This window comes from Pararge aegeria, chromosome Z (assembly GCF_905163445.1).
Source record: "Pararge aegeria chromosome Z, ilParAegt1.1, whole genome shotgun sequence".
Taxonomy (NCBI): Eukaryota; Metazoa; Arthropoda; class Insecta; order Lepidoptera; family Nymphalidae; genus Pararge; species Pararge aegeria.
Window position 1 is genome coordinate 18,215,161 of NC_053208.1, and position 23,785 is coordinate 18,238,945.

The 23,785-nt window shown below is 35.0% G+C and overlaps 1 protein-coding gene across 1 annotated transcript; it reads left to right on the forward strand.

Annotated features, from left to right (window-relative positions):
- The first annotated feature begins 3,955 nt into the window (after positions 1-3,955).
- On the forward strand, positions 3,956-11,730 carry LOC120636196 (transcriptional regulator prz1). The gene has a single exon (XM_039907550.1). The coding sequence runs from the start codon at positions 4,497-4,499 to the stop codon at positions 7,638-7,640; it is 3,144 nt and encodes a 1,047-aa protein (XP_039763484.1). The 5' UTR covers positions 3,956-4,496; the 3' UTR covers positions 7,641-11,730.
- Positions 11,731-23,785: the final 12,055 nt, after the last annotated feature.

The window sequence follows — 23,785 nt, forward strand, 5'->3', positions numbered from 1 at the left end:
ATCCGGTGTAGGTTCTTAAATGAGTGATATTAGATAACATTCTCTTATCGGCTTACGGCTAATTTTTGTACCCTTTTCCGCGTACAGATAAGCTTTGCACCACCAATATTTTTACTATTGTGTTAAAATCTATAATAAAATCACTAACCATTGTTGAAAGATAGTTTAAATAAGGCTTAACGATAGAAAGCAGCTTTTGTTTTAAACTCACACTTTTACGCGGCTTATTTTGTTTTATTGAGGTTTTGGTATCTTTAGTAGGTACTATCACATAATAGATAGTACTACGTAGTACTACGTAGTTGGCACGGTACAAGAAACATAGTTTAAGAATTAAAATATTTACATTAGTAGGTATTAGATGCGCTTTAAATTAAGCTTTAGTGAGAAATATATTTCTACGTGGCGGTTGAGTTTTTATTTGATACCAGTATTATTATAAAGTATACCTAATCGGTAAGTTGAACTTATTTGAACAATTATTGGGTACTTCTGTTTCTAGTATATATATTATTATTATTTCCCGACGGAGACCATGTGGTTTGTAATTTTAATAAAAAATAGTATATATAATAATAATTCTTTATTTGGTAACTATGATCCATTTACACTATTATATAAAAGAATAATTAAAAACAGTAATAATCAAAAACTAAACCCAAAAACTTACAGAATATTAAATATACAAAACAATTACAAATAAGAATTTCTGCCTCCGGGCATGCCTACATGGATGGAGTCTAATATAAAGCTTGTAAATGGGAGAGCCGTTTCTATTTGTTAATGCCTCCAGAATGCTGTTATGGCTTACCCACGATCTTTTCATCAAGGATGCTAATCGTTTTCTTCGTTTTCAAACAAGTCATCAGTATGAGCCCTCGCGAATATTTCAGATGCAATACGTGGTAAGCCCAACAGCATTCTGAAACCATCATTATACTCAACTCGTATGGGTATGGGTCAATATTATAAGCTTGTTATATTCTACATGAGTATGTGTAATAAACATCCTCAGACGAGCCTCATCTCTCATGGGAAAGAGAGTTTCAAGGCACATATCCCCTGTAATGCTACAAATACATTTATAAATTGGAAACTACACCAATTGGTTATCATTGTTCAAAAGTTGAATAAAATTCCATTAGCGGTTTTCCGATAAGCGCTTTCAGACAGACGCAGCGACGACACTCGGTTAGAATTTAAATCTAAGAAAAATTAAACTTTGCGTAGGTCTATTGAAAAGCATTGCTCCCAAGCAAGCCCTGCAAGGGCTCCCGTACTCATAACGAGCTGTAGTAACTCGGCCGATCACACCGAATTAGGGCTTTGACTCGCAAACATCAACTTTGTTTTGTTATCTCTTATAACTAGCTCTTTAGCTCTGGCACAACGTTATGAACTTATGAATGACAATTCCTTTATAGTGAAGGGTTTAACTGGCACCAAGTTTAACTGGTTTCTATACTTAGTGAAAAAGGTAGCCATTACCGAAATAAATTTGTTCTTATCATCCTAGAACCTCATTTCTTGTATTAAATAATTTGTACATATTAATGTGAGTCTTTTAGATTTACTAAGGTGCATTTTAGACTTTATTTTTTTCATCTGCAAGAGTCCTAAAATATGTGAATTAATATTGCATATTAAGTGATCACGTAAAATTTGCAAATAATAATTATGTCTATAACCAGCCAGGCCAAATTTAAGCCAAAAATAAGATCAGAGTTATTTATTTAGTTGAGTGGGGTGCTCATACTCACAAGCTTATTATACTTAAGGGTATTTTTAATTTGCAAAGGTTTTTGGGCACTGCAGCTTTTTTCGTTGTAATGTTCGATGTTTAACTTTTACTATCTCATTGCACCAAATTATAGTTAGAAAATTAATGAAAAAAAAAACATTAGTTACAAAAAAACAAAAGTCTCTCATAATTATTGTTAAATGCAATTAATTAAATAATAATAGATTGTACATGTTAGGTATAGAACTGTTTTTATTATATATTTTCAATAAACAAGTTCAAGGCATAGTTTCTAAATAATAAATATAATATGCTTATATTTCGTTGAATTAATAAGTTAGAAGATTACATAACTAAGAAATGGTAATATAAGTTAAGTATAGAAAAGCTAAAGCCACATTGTGGGTAGGCCCAGGTTACCTTAAAAACCTTCTGTCCTATCATCCAAGGCCGTGGGTTCGATTCCCACAACTGGAATAATGTTTGTGTGATGAACATGAATGTTTTTCAGTGTCTGGGTGTTTATCTGTATACTTTATGAATATAATACTCATAGGTACTTATGAGTATTACAACACAAGCTACGCTTACTTTGGGGCTAGATGGCGATGTGTGTATAGTCGTAATATATTTATTTGATCTAAAACAAAACGATTATTCTATTAGAATCATTTTGGTACAAATATAATATACCCACCGACAGGCGCAATGCCTTTTAATTAATTTAATAAGTGATATTACTGTACTACTATTAAATAGTTTTCTTAATAAACATTTATAAAGAGAAGAACCCTTATAAACAATTTAAATTGTGTAAAGAGGATAGTATCTATAATGTGTATAGAGGGTAAGATGGGTCCGAGTGTAGAACGGTGGGGAGGATGTGAAGCGATCGGCACCGTCCGAGAAAATCGATGTCGACACCCCTCATAGTTTGCATGAGCCTGACCAGTGGCACTCATGCCGAAAAATTTTACCGTTCTTATAAAATAGGTTATGCCACTGTTACACAAAAGGTTATTCCATTTATAGTTGGTAACAAAAGTACTTTTTTCGAATTCTGGAAAAATAAAACGTACTTAAGTTGCTGCACTTCCTCTCGCTATTGAAGCAAAATTTCATTACCTTGATTTTTGACTTGAATTTCTAAAAGTGGACATACCTAGATATTTTTTTTAAATTATTTGGCAGAAAGGTAGGATATTAACTAATAAAATGGGAAGGTTCTGAGCTACCTACATAGGTACTAAGAACAATAGTTCAAGTTGCTGATCACGTTATTTTAATTGAATTATAAAATAACCTACTTATGTAAAGAAAGTTCGCTTACAAATTCTTTACAATGATGGTGTAACATTCAACAAATATAATATACACCTACATCTAGGTAGGTAATAGACTTAAGGTTAAATAGGTCGGTTGATGTAGATGGATAAAGTACTAGTATTATCTATTTTAACTATTATATAATAATATAATGGAACTTCTCATTTCACTTAGTAGGTAGGTAAGTAGGTATATGCCAAGACACCTAGGTATTTTTAAACCTTGAAAGTCAATTTATTCATCATTTTATTGTCGTTTTAATCAGATTTAATTTATTTGGGTCATTGACTTAGCACCAACCTACAAGGAAATAACATTTTAAAATTACGAACACAACGTGTTCTAACATACCTAAGTAGTAGGTAGGTATGACCAGTTTTAAATTGCATTCAGTGTTTTCTATCACTGCCAAAACATTAGTAGTGCTCGGAAAAGAATTGATTTAAGAATTTGAATCAAAGTTTTAGTGAGTTATTAATATTATATCTACCTACTTCCGCACTATAATATTATTATAAAGTGAGATTTGAAATTTAGAAAATTTGGTCGCAGCGCTCGAGCGTCCCGCATTGTAAGGGTGGGTGCTATCGCTGTCCTACTCGGACGTAGGACGCAGCATCACCGGACATTTCGACCGGGCATTTCAATTTTGAGAAAGCGTAGGACAGGGCCCTTCCCGCCCGCACCCTCCTCCTCTCGTGCGCCGTCTCGTTCCTACTCAGGACATACAAAAGGACGAAGGAGCGATAACTTCATCACCGCGTGACGCTCTCACTCGCACTTACGCCTCGGTGGGGGACGACGTTGCGAATTGTTATTGAAGTCATGCCCCCGAAGGCGACTTCGGGAAGGCTGTCAGTTGCTAGTAAACGTTCGCAGCGTCCGTACCCGGCGGCTGATCGGCGACGTGTCTGTGCCGTCTCATTAAAAACTAAAACGCATCATTCTTCCGCGTTTACAAACAAGTGCCAAGTAAATATCGAAACAAATGACTCTGTGATTTTAATGAATAAAGACTTTGATTTATTTAACATTTCCATAGTTATGTGACAATAAGTTATAAACAAAATATTAAAACTTTTTAATACAAACATTTATAAGTGCAACGGTAATTAATTAAGCGTGTTGTGAGTTGGACTTTCTGTTGAAGTTTGTTTTGGCTCTATTTTGCATTGCCGGAGTGTTTACGACGCGCACGTGGCCGCACCGCCCGCCCGCGCTCTGCGATGCCGCGAAAAACTTTCTTTGAAAACACTGCCCTAGTGTAAGTAACTTAACTCGCTTGGGAGATAACGCGATCGCGACCATGACTTTAACCTGTAGCGCCTGATTGATGCAGCGCCGACTACATGTTCGTCGAGAAAAGAAGTGTTGTGTTTTTATTTTTTTTTCGTTGGAGGAGACGGTGCTCTCTGGATTGATGATTTAAATGGCTAACAACAACGCCGTTTCGTCGACACTGCCGTCGAGAGATTATCACTGTAAAGTCTGCGATCTATATCTAGATACTGTGGATTCCTTGGAAGTGCATTTACAATATCACAAGGAGAACTTATACGTGAAGTGGGGTACGCAGAATACGCAAAATGATTCTGAAAATAATAACAGCGCTAAAGTAAAGAACGAGACAACGGTGTCAGCTCCAGCTGACTCTAGTGACAACATGATCACTAAGCCTAGTCCGGATTTCCAGCAGCGAGCAACGCCGGAGACCACTGTCCAGTTCCCGCATCCGGCGACTCCACAGAGTTACCACAGTGCTCCTTCCCCGTATCAAAATCCAGATCAAACAAATTTTTCACCCGGAGCACAATATGGTAATAATTTTCCTCATTCAAATTTTCCTCAAAATCAACATCAAGATCAAATTAATTGGGAACAGTCACAATATAATCAAGATTACCACAAATCGAATCGTTTCCATCCATATAATATGCAAGACCGCGTGTCCCAAGTATCATCATCGAGTCCACTATATGGGCAACCATTGAATCAGCCGACTCCATCACCTTCACCAAATCAATGCGACAAATGTGGATTCGTTTGCGATTCCGCGGTACAGCTCAATGAACATTGCAACTCTGCTCATGCAGGCGTCAGTGCGCCTCCCGCTTCATCATCGATGCCTTTTCAGCAATACACTGGAAAATCATACAATAATCCAGGTTACCAAAATGATAATATAAAAATAAAAGAAGAACACGAGGAGTCATCTGATATTTTAGACTTAGATTCGCAAAAGGTAGTTTACCAAGGGAATGAAGGTGAACAACAACCTGCGACTTATGAAGACACCTCATCTCAAGTTCGAGATGTGAACACAAGAACAGTTCCAATGATGCCATGGGAGACTCAAAAATTGTACAGCAATCCACAAATCAATGGGGATGTATCTTTGTTTAAAGACCAAAAAATGTTTGCAGAACAAAAGGGTTATTCGGCAGAGGGGAAAATGTTTCACCCAGATCAAAAATTCGGATACACTCAAGAAAAATTCCTAGTTCATCATGAGCAAAAACCATTCATGCACGTTGAACAGAAGATATACCCTGGTGTACAAATACCACCTATAACAGATTATGCCGGGGTAGCTTCAAGTAATTCTGAGATGAAACCACCTTATCGCCCCTATGATTCACCAACTGCACCTCAAATTACAAGCACACAACCTGCAAACCCAACGTCTTCTACTCTTCCATCCATTGGAGGAAAGGGTGCTAACTGGAAGTCAAACGAAGCAAGAAGACCAAAAACCTACAACTGCACTGCATGTAATAAGTGGTTTACGAGTTCTGGACATTTGAAAAGGCATTACAATACAACACTACATAAGAACGCAGTAAGATCTTCAGGTCAACCAGATCCAGCCACCATGCCAATTTCAAATCATCATCATCCGAGTCGAGATTCTTTACAAAACCGCGCTCAGCAGCAAAACGCCGACTCAAACACTCAAAGCCCCATTCCATCAGATGACAGCCGAGGCGTGGACGACAGCGTGCTTCACTCGCCTTACGCATCGCAAAACTTCGAGCGATCGCATCGTGTTGCCGCTATGCAGTCCAAGTCATATACGCATCTTCAACAGGGTAACTTAGATAATAATTTCAGTACTAATCATTTAGCTAATCACCCTTTACAGCATCAAGTCGGTTCACATCCGTTAAATATAGGTAATCAACCACCAGGTCTAGGAATTCCAAACGAAAGTCCTCATCAAGGCTCTAAAGTAACTACATTATCAACTGGCGCGAATCCCCCAAACGGGGAAGCAGGTCCCTCTGTTTCTCAAAATCACCATATGAGGGGCCTGCTATCAGTATCAACCAGCAATATTTCAACACCAACTCAGAGTACGCCAGCACTTACGGCGCACACACTACCGCCATTCAGCCATTTGGGTGTCAACCCGTACAGTCCGAGGTCTACGGATCCTTTGGGGCCTTCGGTTCCGGACCCCACGCACACCCCATTATATTTGGGTCAGAATTTTCAGCAGACTATAGCACCGAGTTACCCAAACGGGATGGCCCCCCACGTTATGGATATGGCTATCAACAATCTGCCTATAGCCAATCCGGCTACTTTTGGTGAATCCACACCTAAAGAAGTCGAAGTTATGGAACAGGAAACGACTCAGCCTGCCAATGGACGCCTGCCAAGCTTTTCGCAGCTCCAGACGCAGAGCTTCAGCGTTTATGTTTCTAACTACATTACATCACCTAACGTGGGGGGTCAAGTTGTTGCCGACGAATCTACCGCCGGTTACATTATCGTGGATCCAGTTCATTCTCCAATACAGTACAATACTATTGATATGGGTGGACAAACAATTGATTATGATTATAATTTTTCACCTAAATCCATTAAAGAATACGTCGTCAACTATACTCCGGAGGGTTTAAAAAATTATTCATATGGGCATGCCGTTACTGGTAAAACTATAAAACAGGAAGATGAAGTATTACGGACTGACTCAGGCGAGCTTCAAATTTTAAAGATAGAGGATATTATGGATTACGCTAATAAAGAAAATTATGGAGTTCAAATGAAGTCTCCAGCGAGTCCAGAAAGTGCTAAAGCCGATAACGAGAGCCATGGATCCCCTTCTATTTCATCTACAGTTCCAAGTATGCCTCTGACTGAAAGAAATCATCTTAAAAAGACTGCGTCTGCTACGGTGCATAAATGTTTTGAATGTGATAAGCTATTTAACAAAGCCTGCTATCTTACTCAACATAACAAAACTTTTCACTCGGGTGCTAAGCCCTTTAAATGTGATCGATGCGGCAAGCGTTTCTCAGATGATGTTTCATACGAAGGTCATTATTTAAAACATGCAGACAATAAGCCATTTAAATGTAGCGAATGCCCAAAGTCTTTTAATCACAAAACCGACTTACGTCGTCACATGTGCTTGCACTCAGGGTGCAAACCATTCGCTTGTGATCATTGTGGAAAAGGCTTTATAAGAAAAGATCACATGGTAAAGCATTTCGATACCCATATGAAAAAAAATTTACGCTCGTCTTCATCTTCGATTTCATCTTCATCACCCTCGTCTTCTACCTAAATAATGGTGAGTTACTTTTAGAAAGTTTTGTACACAAATATTATTATCATTGCCATATAAAAATCTTGTGCATTTTTGTTTGAAAGTAGGTATCTATTTATATAGTTAATAACGTTGAAACGCAACGTTTTGTTATAGATCTGTTATGTCCTTTTAGCGCAGCCGCGGAACAACTCCGACGCATGCATTTAGTCCGCCAGCTACGATTTTTTGTTATTCGTTCAATCTAACCTTGTGTTCGGTGCAAGGTGACTTTACATGTCTGGGTGTCTGGGCGCTAAACATGTAATTACATGACGTCGGAGTGTTATTCCGCAATAATTTATAGACCGATCCATATCATTTTTGCATATGAAATAATTACTATTATATTATAGTATTAGTTAGATAAAAAATATCAGGTGATCTATTACACTAGGTGATTGAAATGGTTGTTTTGGACATTTAACCGTACATATCTTTTTATTGTAGATTACGGTCAGTAAAAGATTTTAGTTAAAATCTATGTTTTAATTAAAGTTGTTGACATTATCTGACACAGGTAACATAATTAATTGGGAATCATAAATATTATCCAGGCAATATGTATGTATGATACAAAGACAATATGATAAATAAATAATAAACTTCATTATTCATCACATTGTTTGGGTCACCATTATGATACTAAATAATTCATGTTTTCCTTTACATATCTATATGAACGACATGTGTATTTTAGAATATTTTCCATATACCTGTAATTAATATGGGACTAGATGCCAGGCATTTAATTTTTTTTTTTATGTAGGATGAATGTTACAATTTTATGCAACTTGACGGAAGATAGAAAAATTAATTAATTAATAAAATATGGTCATTAAAATATTCAGATAAATTTATGGCAAAAAAGGTACTTAACTAAATTCAGTAGGTAGATGTTTTTCATATAGAGTGGGAGTTGATAGCGAAACTTATAGGACTGTTTTTGTCTTTAAAGAAATTGTTTTACGTGGTAGGCACTCACAAGAATGTGCCATTGCGTTTTGTTTTGACATAGAATAAAGTGCGTTATCACAAAGCACGTGTAGTATTTATAAGTGTCGTTTTAAATGTCGTTTTTGTTTTAAATTCTGCTATTAGTTATTTCTTATTATTAATATGTTTCCGGTGCTTCCTATATTATTATTTTGTCTGTTGACATTTGTTTTAATGATAAGATAGTTGACGAAATTCGGAATTTTTCTTAAAATTTAAAACTAATTTATGTCCAATTTAAGTTACCAATATAGTATTTGAACGAATTTAGTTTAAACATTCCTGTTTCGTTAGTGGTAGGAAAGTAGTCTTCCTGAACGTTGCCAAATTAAAGCCGCCAACTGTCTGTTGCGTAACAACTTAACTTTAATGATTTTTAGCCTAATAATAATGAAATTCTCTAGCAATAATTTAAATAATGTAAATGTTTTTGTATAGTAATAAATAAAATATCATGTTTATTAAATCACCTAAGTTCTGAACGAAAACAAAGGGATACATTAATGACTTTGTACATATACCCTTATGGAAGTATAGATGGACGCGCTTGATGGAAATGTTAAATGAAGAAGACCTTTATTGTGCGGGCGTTTTAAAATGTTCACCTTGTTGTTTATATATCTGAATTATTTTGGAGTGATTGTTTTGAGTCGGGACACTGGCCTGACGATACGGTCATTATTTAACAATACTTGTCTTCAATCTACAGTGGGTGGTCACTTACTCAGGCATTGTTCACATATAACTGTTACATGCTCACTTTCTCTAAATAACCAGCAGAATATTTTAATGCGCCTAAAACTCGCAACCATATTTATAGTTTGTTCCTGAAAACCGAATATTCAGTGGAAATATAATACCTATGTGCAATATATGAACATTGTATCTAATTAATTTTGATAATGTTTGTATTTGACTGTTGATTATATTGCAGAAGTATTTTTATACAAATAGAACATATTACACGTACATTGCCTATCTACCTCATCAGTGACTATAACTAACTATTCAATTATCAAAATATTATGAACTCATAAAATTCAGAATTTAATAAAATGAAAGACTTTTATGTAATGCATTTATTATTATATGAATATTTACACGACTATAATAAATATAAACATTCATATTCTAAACTTGAACCTCTTTGTTCGCAAGTTGTATACACCTGTTAACCGAAAGCGTGTATTCGTTCGCCAATTCTTGTTGTACCTATGCCTACCTCAAGCATTTATATGCCACAAACACTATTTTATGTCATGTTATGATAATTTGAAATAATATTATTATATTGATGTTTGTCGACTTTTGCCTTGGTTCTAATTCGCTATGATATTAAGATAGCTATTCACTCTTAACTGTATTGGCATGCCTAACCTTACAGCTAGACACTTCTTTGAGCTGTTAAGTTAGGACAAAAAATAAGTTTAGAGTAGCATAATCTAATATTAATAACTTATAAATAATAAAAATTATATTACGTGATTGTATATAATTGGGTACGAATACACGCGAACCGAAACAATATAGTTTATAATGAAATATGTAAAAAAAATAACAAACAATTTAATAACAAGAATATACAAAAAAGTACTTATAATTCATAATTTTACTATAGTGTTGGGAATTTTTTTGTATAACAGAAATATTTTCACCTAGCAATAATGTAATAGTGACACAATATGGAACTTAGCTACCTCATGTAACGAGTAATAGGGTTAGAACGTGTTGTGAGGGCAGCAGAAGCGGGCCCGCGAAGTGCGGTTTCGTCAGACTGTGCCGAATAATTTCCTTATCTTGCCTACAGTACGCGCGATAAAAGTTGGCCGGTCTGAAGTAAGTCACGAGGGACTGCGCATAGTACCTATCCTAAGGTAATATTTATATATTACATGCGCCAATGTTTCAAAGAGCAAATTTCAGTTCGGTCAAGTTATATTGTGCGTAGTGTTAATCTATTAGGATACCTACAGATTTCGAATGCCGATGCCCCGTAGACTCGCGTCTAGCGCCCGACTTCAGATGTATTTTAGCAGACATATTTGTCTCTCTTGTACTGTTTAAAACAAGCACTAGTAGTAAAGCTTAGGAATAAATCTAATGTAAATATTAAACGGTAAATTTGTTATTTATCATATTCTATTATTGTATTCACCAATACAATTAAATATAATTTTGAAATAATTTCGTAGTGATTTCAAGTTTATAAAATAGTTTATAAGAACGATAAAATAAGATTCCGCGATTATGTTGTGTATTATATTAATTTAATTATTATCAGTTACCAGATGATTTCTGTTACATTCAGTGGAGTAAAATTGGAGGATAAATACCATAACATGTTGTTTTTTTTAATTATTATCCCCTCGTAGGCTGGATACGTTTGTAATAAAAACGTAGACATCATGCGTTATTATGGGTGTTTAATTATATGTTTTGTTTACGATAAGCGTAGTGCGAAATTAAAACTGTTGCTAGGCTATGCCTAAGTGACGTCACGGGTTAAAATAAAATTAAGATACATGATTATGTTCCCAAATCATACTAAAAAGTAGCTATTTGTTTAATTGCGACGAGCAGTGTCAAATTGCTCTCGAGGTCACTTGGGTATTGTCTAGACTCCTTCTAGATTAAGTCTCGATAATAGTTTATTCTAGTAATAGGTGGCAGATCTGTCACTACGCCACTGCGAACATCATATTCTCCTGCTGTGCGTTGATATGTTCATATGTGTGATGCAGTGATCTATAATTGACTTAATTTACTTATTTTAATGTTCATTCATATGTACATATCAAAATCTCTACACCAAACAGCTATGCGATAAGTATTTGATTAATAAATTTTGCCAAAATATTAATGATACATTTTTGACGCTGTTTAATTTGATTGGCAAAATTTTGGCTCGAATATGTCTAATATGCAAGCAATGTTCATAATCATTATTTTTTCAAGTTGACATATTTAGGCCATTAAAAAAATATTTCTTTAACAATGTATCACTGTTGGTTACAACTACAACTGCAATAGCAGGTTTTCTGTCACAGGTCTGTCAATAAATATATAAGTTTAATGTGAAAACAATGTTGTTTTATTTCCACATACCCGCTAACTGCGAATGGCTTGCTGCGATTCAAAACTTGGATATGTTAATAAAAAAATTAATGTATCGAAGTGCTATTATTATACCAATTACTAAATTAAATATTTTCTTTGTGAACCCTTTTTAGTTAACCCAGTTGAAGCCTCAATTTTGTTTTGCTCCCTTCTAGAGGTTTATTACCATGCCTTATTGTAGTATCATTTTAATATAATTAACTATCTCATTTCAAAATTATAATTTGCAAATACGTCAAGGTATGATTGTTGAATGATACGGCTATAAGTGATTGTAATAAGCAGACTAGTTTCTTTCCCGGTTTATGTGTGTTTCCTATCCCATTTATTAATCACGACAATGCCATTTCTTTAACGTCTTCTGACGCGTGACGCATGAGCAGCAGGGTTTCCGGCTAGCCAGGTCTTCATTGAAGTATAATTTGGTCCCTCGCTAACCAAGCTGTAGATTATCTAATAAATGTCAAACAAATGGTAGGGACAACGATATTTTAGTTTTCCTATATGCGAAATATTAAAACTTAGAGATGAAATACCGGATATCCAAATATTCAGATAAATTAAATTTGGTGGTCAGCTAATTCAAATCTTCATCTAAAAACTCTAACTTGAGATTGCTAGAATTTACCTTACCGTTTCTTGTACGAGCCTTAATCTTGAAAAGCAATTTTGAAGCTGGCAATCTTTCTTTTAAGTAACATACCTATAATCAATCAACATAATATGCCATTAATTGTTTTGTAGAAGGTAATAACTGATTCCTTGAATTGAAAAACAATCCACTTGCAATATACATATTTATATTGTACCTTTACCTATAGTTTCGTAACAAGTATTTTCTTATGAGTTAATTTCATGCACTTTCCGAAATTAAATGTTAAATGTTGGTTGTATAGTTTTGTACTATTACTTAATATATGTTTCATCTCCAGTAAATAGAGTTCCATTTATTCATTTTTTTTTAAATTTAACAGTAAATATTGACAAGGAGAAAGAAAGTATCTACCTAAATTAACATCTAAAAAATTCAGGTCAACTTATTGAATTAGAATTAATTTTACTGGAGTCATCATCATCATTATCATCATCATCATATCAACCCATTACTTGCCCACTACAGGTCACACGTCTCCTCTCACAATGAGATGAGCTTAGTGCCGTATTCCACCACACTGTGGTAGTGCGTATAGGTGGTTTATTGTATTATTATATTTTATTTATTTTCGGTTTATTTAATTTTGTCATATGGATATTTTTAAAAGCACTTATTTTTATATATTTTTGTTACGAATTAAATTGCTGGTACTTCTTATTAATGACACCCTTGACGTCCACGAGGGCGCAAACAATTTTTAATCCATTTATATTGGGAGACACCACGCAATGATCGTCAATGCTTCGGTTATTTTTAGTAAGTATAAAATGAGTAAGTATTTAGTAGGTAACTTATGTATTTTATCTGGACAGAATGTCAGTTTCCCAAGTCATAAATACGGTTAAATCAAAATGTACATTTAAGATCAAAATTCTAAACTGGACTGGACTGTATGTCAATTAATATATGCCGTGTGTCAGAACAGAATACAGACTTTAACACCAACCCTCGAGGGAACCCTCAACTAAGGGAATATAACGCAAAACTGGTAGCACCACTTAGTCCTTTAGTCCAACAGAGCACACTATAGGTTATTAATGAAACTAAACTTTGCTATGTAGATAAGTAAATATAAAACTAGTATTATATACTTTTTCATAAAATAGCGACTTTCAATTCGATACTAGAAAATTGCAAAAGTTATAAAGTAAATAGGTGTGCCAAAATGCCAAAAAAATATTATTGTTGTTGTGCCTTTAGTCATTAAAGTATGAAAAATAATATCAGTAGAGACTTCTATAAAAAGAAAATACAACATATTTAACGATGCGCCCATTTCTAGATTTTATCTTGACTGTTACCTTATATTAGTTTACTGACAAAAAGTTGCTTAACACAGACGTTATTTTTTTAATTCAAATATTATTTCGTGGATTGGGATAGGCATTAGATATGTTGCGAAATAGTGTTGATCGAAAATATTCGGAGTTATAATGTTCAGATTATTCACTTTTAAAAACTGTCACACAATACTATGTAATAAACTATTTTTCTAATAAATAATCCTTTTCGGGCATATTCTTGGTAATTTGTAACTCCAAAGGTTAACATTCCACATAACTTCATCGCGCTAACAAAAGACATCAACGAGCTCAGACTTTATAATCAAGTAAAAAAGCCAATTCATTAAATAATGAAAATAAAGTTATACCTATTGCGTCAGTTGCTAATGTCTCTTTATCGTAAACAATATTGGTTTATTTTATCGATCTGGTTGTAGGAAAGGTCAAAATGAAGTATATAAAATGTAGGATGTCTACTTTTACACGAATTCAGAACCTCCTCCTTTTTTTGAGTTTGTTTAAAGTAGGTTTTATCATCCGCAGACTATGAATGGGTCTCTCTTTTACCTCTTTTAAAGTCCCAGCCAGTCTCTGACGTCCTAGTGCCCCTTTCCATCTAAGTTAGTCTAATAACTTAAACTTATTTAACAAAAAAAAAAAATACCTTATAAATTTTGTCCTTACCTGGGATGAGAACCCAGGAACTCGGGATCCTTAGCTGAACATACTAACTTAAGCTAAGCTTTCAAAGTAATACCTTTGGGTACGTTGGGACAATAGGTATATTATTAATATGTTCCCGTTTCCTTATTGGAAGATTTAATTTTTATTGAAATAAGAAACGTTATTTCAATACCCAATTGATAACAATCGGGTGCATTATTTTTAAAATGTTTAGCGTAACTGTAACATCATAACATTGTAATACTGGGATTTCTTTAGAGTTTTAGGATTGGCAATCTTATCACATGGTAAGTATGGAAAAAATTAAGAATGCAATTTATTTCATATAATCTTTATGTGCCAGAAGTTGAAACCGAAGAACCCGCATAACGTATCCTGCATCACTATATAAACTCTTGTCGTATAGAAAATAATTCTATCGTAACAAGGCGACAAAAACCCATCTTAAGAGCGTTATGACGTGCATTGGACAACTTATAACTCAGTTAACAGCTTCCATGAATGCATGAACTCCCGGTATTTCTTTCCAGGGCCGGTTCGCTTATCGAAGTAGTTATAAAATATTTGGGGTGATTATTCTCTTAGGAAAATAGGATACTTTTTAGAATCTTTAATTTTGTATAGATTGGTTTACTGATCTGATTATGAGACGTGTTGATTCATCTATACAAGCGACTTATGTTGGAAGTGCTTTTTTGTTGATGGAGCTAAGGCCCATTACGATGCTTCAATGCGGGTCAGTGGGTTCATTTTAACATATAAGCGATAATAACATGGACCGACGGTTTAACGTGCACCTCGGGAGTGTATCGCGCCCAAACATCGTCGGGCTCATTCTTTCTCTTTTCTCAACTATAAGTTTTAGGCTGACCCGGGATTCAAACCCGGAATTTGTGGGGCTTACTAAACATCCTGTGAGAGTGTGCAGTGTACTATTAACATCCTATGCAAGACCTTCAGAAAACGTGACAAAGTCCTCACTTGAACGGTATAGAGACTCAACAAAATCATGATCTGTATAGCCGGACATGTGTACCATCCAACCAAAGAGGAATAAATTCCACGTATGGGGTACTACAATTTAATCTGACTCAAGAGGCGCCTAGTCGAATTTCAATTGGTGGGTTACATATTATTTTCCGTTTTCAAGCAACACCTGGATTTGGACTGACGCACAACCTATTTATTTATTTATTTTTATTGACATTCCTTATTTTTTATTTGGCAGTCGAATGGCGCAGTGGGCAGCGACAAAACCCACAACTGGAAAATGTTTGTGTGATGAACATGAACGTACCTATATTAATCCTACCAATGTTTATCTATACCTATATTATAAGTATTTTTGTATATTGTATTCATAAAAATATTTTTCAGCAATCTTTGTAACCATATCACAAGCTATGTTTACTTTGAGGCTAGATAGCGATGTTTATATGGACTTAGTATATTTATTTATTTATTTGCACACTACACGTTGAAGAGACAAAAGAAGAAAAGAAAAACAAAGATAGAAGCAGAATACTAAAGGCGGCTTTATCGCTTGGTTGCTTATAACATACTGTTGAAGTGCGTGTTACTAGTCGTGGTTAGTAAACGTAGATGAACTGCAAGCTACGTAGAAAGCGAACGCGCCGACTGGCTAGCGGCGTGGCGGGTGGAGGGACGCGGGACGCGGTCGTCTGGCAGTGAAGCTTGACCCACACCGGTTTCGCTTTCGTTCGAAGGTCACGACTGAATCAGAGCTGACACGTGCTGATCACGACTTCTAGTGCTTACGAGTATTTTTACTCGCATAGTTTTCGGAATAGTTTTTACATCAACGCATCAACAGTTAGTGAAATATCTGAGAAAAAGAAAATAATGGTTTGCTAAATAATATTAGTAGTTGATTGAGGCGGTGATAGCCTAGTGGGTATGGTTTCGCTTTAGTTTCTAACTTTTTGATTTCATTTAAATATCACATATTTTAACGGTGATGCTTGCGACTACCAATCCGCACTAGGCAAACGTTAGACAGGTTAGACTATGGACTAAACCGATTCTCGTTTTGAGAGGAGACTCGTCCCCTGAAGTGAGCCCGTAAGTTATTGGTGATGATAATAATGATTAGCTATCGTCCGATACTAAATACAAATAAGTTTAGTTCTCACGTTTGCGACAGAAGAGTACCTATGTTGAATTATAATAGAATTTTTATAAGATCGGTTTTGTTAATCTGTAGCTTATCTCTGTGCATAGGTAACAGAATACCTTTTTTTTTTTTTTAAGTGGATGTGGTTAAAAAGTTTTATTTTTGCAGTCAGCCCTCTCTGTGCCAAATTTTGTCAAGATCGGTAAGACTTTTTGAATCGGGTTTTATAATAACGAAACAAAGTGAACTGAGTGTATTTTTTTATTTATAAAGTATTGATTAAAAAATAGGTTCCTTTGTATCGCAATTAACGACGTGCACTGAATGCTTGCCCGCTCACTTTGTAATACAAAGGTACTTTATTTTTTTAAATTCATTACGGCTTTTTGTTCAAATGTATTTGGCTGGATCAATACTAAGCTAAAAAGTTTGGTATCAGTTGAGCGCGCTTATTGCCTATTAGGTAGGTTTTTTTGCTAATCAAAGGAGACTACCCAAATATTAATAGAGCGCTGCCCTGCTGAGTTAGATATACACAATGTAAGTACAATGTCAATAAATTAAATTATCTTCTCATAATAACCAAAATACTTCTATATCTATACTACTATTATAAAGAGAAAATCCCTTTTAGTTTGTTTGTACCGAATAGGCTCCGAAAGAATTGGTCTGATTTTAACAAATTATTGCCAAATAAAAAAAAATGTTGACAAAAGAAAACTGACTTTGTTGTAATTACAACTAAAAAGCAAGAAATAAATAGTTTCTACAACAATTTTAGGTCAAATACTCAGAAAAGCAGGGTAGCTGCGAACTGCGCCAAACGGTCGTCTATTGGGCCGTATTTCAATAGTCAAGCGCTTTCATTTGATACTCATACTGAGTGATTAAGAAATATGTGATCCAAAATTTTGTAGCAGCGTCCACCGATTTTCTTGAAACATGAACACTCGTGACTTTTTCACCTTTCAAACAAAAAAAAAACAAATTCGAAATCGGTTCATCCGTTCGGGAGCCACGGAACACAGAACACAGAAACACGTCGAATATGAAAAAAAAAATTATATGTAGCGCAAAGCAAATGTAGTATTATGTAAAAATTATTTAGTTACCTATGTTACCACCCAACGGTTTGAGCCGAACATAGGTAACAAACAAATACTTTCACATTTATGACTAGTACGGATCAGCTGATAGATGCACGTGGATTCATCCGCCTGGTTTTTGATTCATAAAAAACCCTTTGGAATTGTTTAATTTTGCAACCTAAATAAAAACCTTTCCGTTAAATTTCAAAAGATTGGTTCTATGGAAAGCCAGGTATAAATTTTCCGCAGCCTATTAGCGTCCTACATCTGGGCACAAGTGAATGCTGGGTACCTATTGAAAATTCTGAAAATTAAATAACAATGTTTGGTACGAAGCGGGGTTTCAATCCAGCACCTCGTGATCCGTAGCTGATATGTTAACTAATAGAGCAGTAGCCTGCCAGACAATGGTAGTAAAAAATTCTAAAACAGCAAAGAAACAAAAGTCTTGAGGAAGTCTTTAATTTTTAGGGATAAAATGTATTATGCGCAGGTCCTAGGAGGCAATCCATGTCAGCACAAATTTAAAATGTAGATAAACTATTTGAATCGGATTTGGTAACAAACATACAAACAAACAGATTTATTTTTGCTTTTATAAAGTACTGAGAAAAATATAGGTCTGGTATCGCCTTTCACCTACTTTTTTTTTCGTTAAATTGTTAATTGAGAAACCTGATATGTACTATTTCATGAAGTTATTTAACGCAATGCAAATATAGTAGGTATGCAACAATTTTGTATATATTAGATTTCAGATAAAAATGCTGTTTACTGGTAATCTACTCACGGATTAAAATATTTTATTACAAATTTACTGACAATTCCGTTAGTTAATGTTACTACAACTGAGCACCACAAAAATGCCTACTCTTCCTGTTCGTTATAAATAAGTTTCTTTTATTTCTTATCATCCGGTAGGCATTCAGTTATTTTCCGGTCGGCTTAAAGCATTGGTTTAAGGCGAGAAGTTCTGCGAATACCTATTATGCAAAATTTATTTAATTAAATCTACACTACAATCTCTGGTATTTATAATCAGCTTAAACTAATGACGCCTACAGCTTGTCCTATATAGTTTGTGAAGTAGGTTTTAGCTCGAGCCCCTTGAGCCCTGCTACTTGAGCTAGTTTTAAGAAAGCAGGATACTGAACTAATAGCAACTCAACTTTGATGCATACTTCATTCAAAATGTTTCTACTGTTACTTATACCGAATACGCGTCGGCTACTTCAAAGACTTAGCACGTGCTGCATACCCGCAGCATCATGGTGCGTAGCACTGATAGCGTCTTTAACTTTTATATATAGTTGTTGCGGATGACTCATAATTAGTGTTTTGATTTTGTGTTGTTTCTCTTTTATAATTAATGTAAAATTTAAATAAATATATGTAAAATGAAACGTCCTGACTAGGTGAGTCAGGGTTTGGGTCAGGTCAGTCATTGGACTGGTCAGACTGGAACCCTTGGGCCAAGAATGCTGAAATTTCGCGCAGAGAATCCATTTATAATGTGCATAAGGTATATACCTTTTTTTAAAATACGCACTCGTGGGATGTTAAATAGGATTTCTATTTTCGCCCTAAAGTTGCCTTATTTTTGTTAGTCATAAATAATATGAACAATTACATTTGACATTTAATTTTATAATTGTAATTACTCATGAAAATATCTAGGATTTCTCGAAATACTTGCGGGATAAGGATACAGCGTTTTATTTACCTAAATTTTTCCCGTATACTTAGGTCATCCGGATCTGAGAGGTTAAGCGTTGTATATGTTCCCGCGGGAGAATTTATCCCACAGGAAATTAGAAATTTTACGAGGGATACGCTGCACGCTACGCTAATTGTTATGTATGTTGGTTACTTTTAACTATAAAATCTAAGTGAGATTCAGAGTGACCGAGTGACTGAGATAAGTTGTTTTCTTTATTCAACTACAACTTAGCACTCGACTGCGATGTCACCTGACGGTAATTAATGATGCAATCTAACCGTAGTTGAATAACCTTTTTATGAGAAGGCAGTTATGTTAAATCCATACTTCTTGTCGTTTTTTACGTGGCACCGTTCGTCACTTTTCGGTAGAGTAGGTAGTTACCTACTCTTGGTACTCTTGGTCTTGGACTTGGGCCGTGGCTAGTTAGCCACGGCCCAAGTCTCCCATCCGGCCACACCAAATTCAGAAATTATAAAAACCAAAATTGCTTTCGCAGTGACGAACTCGGGACCTGCCAGTGTTCACCACTGCGCCACGGAGGTCGTCATGTTGACCTTAGGAATCCACGCGTTCTTATAACCAATAAGCTAACATGTTTTTTAGTTTTACTCCTTTGTCTATATGGATTATTAATTATAAAAGAAATACTCTTTAGCATTTACATAAAAGATCAACGTACAAATAAATTCCCAGGTTTGTTGGTCTCGAGTATTAAATGCAATTGTGGGTAGACGAACGATGTGAGCTTTATTCGCGGTACGTTATTATCTTGCAAATGCAAACTGAAGTAGCATTAACTCTAATCCTGCTTCCTCGTTATCAATGTTACGGGAAATGTAAGACTTTCCAAAGCTATTGCTATACCTTATAAAACCAGTTAATAGGATAACGTTACCTTATTGTTGTTAGAGAAACAATATTGTTATATAAAGTAAGAATTTATGTAATAAATTGCAATGGTTATTATTTTAGAAACGGTGATAGCGCATTGGGTACGAGACCGATTTCACTTTTGGGGGAGCGAGTTCGGAACCCAGCACGCACCTCTAACTTTTCTAAGTTATTCGCGTTTTAAGTAATTTAAATATCACTTACCTAAAACCTGCATGCCCGGGAGATCTACATAATGTTCTCAAAGGTATGTGCTGTTCACCATTCCGCACTGGGCCAGCGTGGTGGACTTACCCCTTCTCATTGTGGGAGGAGACCCGTGCCGGTAATGTGTTTATGTGATGATGGTATAAAATATATCTTTTAATGTTAAAATGAAAAAAATAAAAAAAAAATTTGCGAAGATTTCGATTCGATTCGATTTTGAGAAAATATCTTTAAAAGTTTATTTATTTGCGAAAATTTCGAGCGAAACACTTACTACCTACTTATATATTTTTTAAAGTTTTTCTTTTAAATATAAATTTGTAGTTGAGATCGAATGTAGATAATACTAGGTACTACTAGGGATTGGTAGTACTAGGTGGGTAAGTTAAACTTATCAATAGTCGTCCGTCCTCCGGCCTCCGTCCTTTCAACTAACTCTATGCCAAAAATAAAGTCTATCGGCTGCTTAGTTACGGCGTCGAGGAAGAACAAACAAACAAACACACTTTCGCATTTTTAATATTATTAGGAATGGATGTAGTTTTTCCGTTCGCTGAATGTAGGTAGATCCAAAGTTAGATTGTGTGGGTAGCGGCACAGCTTTGATGCGGTAAGATTTCGCAGAAACAACGATTCGTACCATCAATATCTCAATGCTGGCTATAATTTTATCGTTCAATGTTGTGGGTAATAAAATGTTAATCACTTTCCGGTCGTGTATTGGATTTCTGGCCGTTTCTGAGTTATCAAAATTATCTGTTTTAAAGTAATTTTAGACAAACACTCATGTACCTACCTACGTTTATTTGTGGCCTATAACTTACTCATAAAAACTGTGTGCAACAACTTCGTACAGAACTAATCATAGAAATTGCTTATTATATTGTTTTAACGGAGATTTCCTTCGGACCTCAGCGTCTCAAGGTGCTGAGGACGCTGAGGTCCCAAGGTGCTGAAATGGCGACCCCGTACATATAAACGCAGTGGTTTTGAAACGGATAGGAAAGACGACTTCAAAAGATCAAACAAGTCGCTGGAAACAAGCGGCCTAGGACTGTGGATTTTCGAAAGGAGTCCCAGGAGTGGACGTCAATCGGTTACAGTGATGATAATCATGAGGGTATAGTTATTCCACATTGGTATTTTCTTAAATGTGTAATTTTCTCCAGCTTATTAATAAAGGTGACTGTCTCGTTGGCCTAGTAGTTTACGACATGGATTCCCGGATCGATCCAAAAATTGTTTCTTAAGTATTCTGTTAAGAAATTCTCGGCACTAGTCCTCTGTTAGGAATTTGGCTTTCACTCTTTTTCCCTCTTTTACATGAGAGATTAATATCTAAGATATTGTGGGTATTTAGATTTACATTATGAATATACAGTACCCACCTATTTCGATCGATATAATTATTATTTCTTTACTCAGCGTGTTTGAGTGTGATGAACTGTGTCAAACACTACGTAGTTGCCTACCTACGTTTCGTGCTTAATTGAATACGATTCAATTTGTATTGTTTAGGTGATTGGAATGTTGTGCGATTTATAGTTGTCCAACAATTATAGTATGAACTAACTGAATCCTAAGACGTTTGATGTTTGCTGCGGGTTTACCGGCGTTAACCATGTAACGTAACGAAATGTTATAATAAAGTTGGCTCACATATACCTCACTCATTGGACGAAAAATATTTTTAATTTAATTTTGTATTACTTCCTGAACTAGATAAGTAAAGCAGCACGTTAGAGCTTTTTTCTTAATTATTTTTATTACAAATACTATCATTTTAGGGTTTTATCTTTTTATAGAATATCTTGTTATATAATTTAAATAAAACAAATTACAAATAAAAATTAAAACAAAAAATTACACACAAACACACACGCACACACACGCAAACAAATCAAACGTACCTAAGCACCCGCCTCAAACATTTATATCATTCTTTTATTTAATTTTTTTATTTATTTTTTCTTTTATATAATTTTGCACGTTTCTTTTAAGACCATAGATATAGGGAGGACAGTGCCTCCTGTAACACAGTTTAAACTACCGCAGGAGGCAGGGCTTCACACTAATGGAATTTATACGTTTTTCTGATAAAATAAAGATATTATTATTATTCAACCTAATGGTGTAAATATTTATTTAAAAGAGTTTATATACAACCAACCGAAAAACAATTATCTGCTCTTTATAAAATTACTAAAGAGGCATAGAAAACTCTAGAAAATCGTAAAGTAAATATTTCAAGTCAATCCATCTTCAATCATTTCTTTTTATTTTTCGAATAGTTACACACGGAACCAGATTTTTTTCCATTCACATACATTTGTATATAAGTAGGTAGGTATTACTAGAACCCACTGGCCCCACTGTACCTTAACGTATACCTAGTATATTGTAAGATTTACCTATTAAACTTAGGCCTATCTAAAGTTTCAAATTTCCTGATCTACGTTAGACAACACGATCAAGCCAAAATAACACAGTTTCTTGTCCGGCTTTATAAAAATCTGAATTAATTTTAGACTAATTTAGATACTTTAATTTTTATTTGTGATATTAAAATATCAACATGTTAGTTAGGTATTTCAAAACGAGGGTGGTGACCTTGTTAAATGGTCGTTGATATTTTGTTCAAGGTGAATTCCAAATCGACCACATTGAAGGGTCATCGGATTCTGTAAAACACATTAGTAGGTAGATTCCACGATGACGTTAATTTGCGTTAGTATTGTACAATTATTCAAATATTTTATGTCCATAAACTAATAATTACTTCCTTCCTATAAGAATCGACAATGCCAATTTTTCTAACCCTGAGCTTGTACTGAGATAACCCATTATCCAATATCCCAATGTCATGACTATGTTCTTTACTATAGACGATCGCGTTCAAGTAAGCAGCCGGGTCCGGTAACCTGATGAAAAGCGATTACCGCCGCCCGTAAATATCTACAGTATCAGAGGAACTGTTAATTTGTTGCCTGCTTTCTGAGTCCCAGGCCGTGGGTTCGATTCCCACAACTGGAAAATGTTAGTGTGATGAACAAAAACGTTCAGTGTCTGGGTGTTTACCTGTATATTATAAGTATTTGTGTATATTATTCATAAAAATGTTCATCAGTCATCTTAGTATCCATAACACAAGCTACGCTTACTTTGGGGCTAGATGGCGATGTGTGTATTGTCGTAGTATATTTATTCATTTATTTCTATTTATTCTACGATCAGTTGAGGCGTGGAAGCGTAACAAACAAAGAAACAAAGTCACATTCACATTTCTTATTATTAAAAGCTTTTCCTTCCCATTTATTGCATTAGGGCTATTGGATAACCAGCAGGA

Excerpts from the sequence above, each read along its gene's own strand:
- LOC120636196 (XM_039907550.1), top strand. The coding sequence starts at position 4,497 with ATGGCTAACAACAACGCCGTTTCGTCGACACTGCCGTCGAGAGATTAT.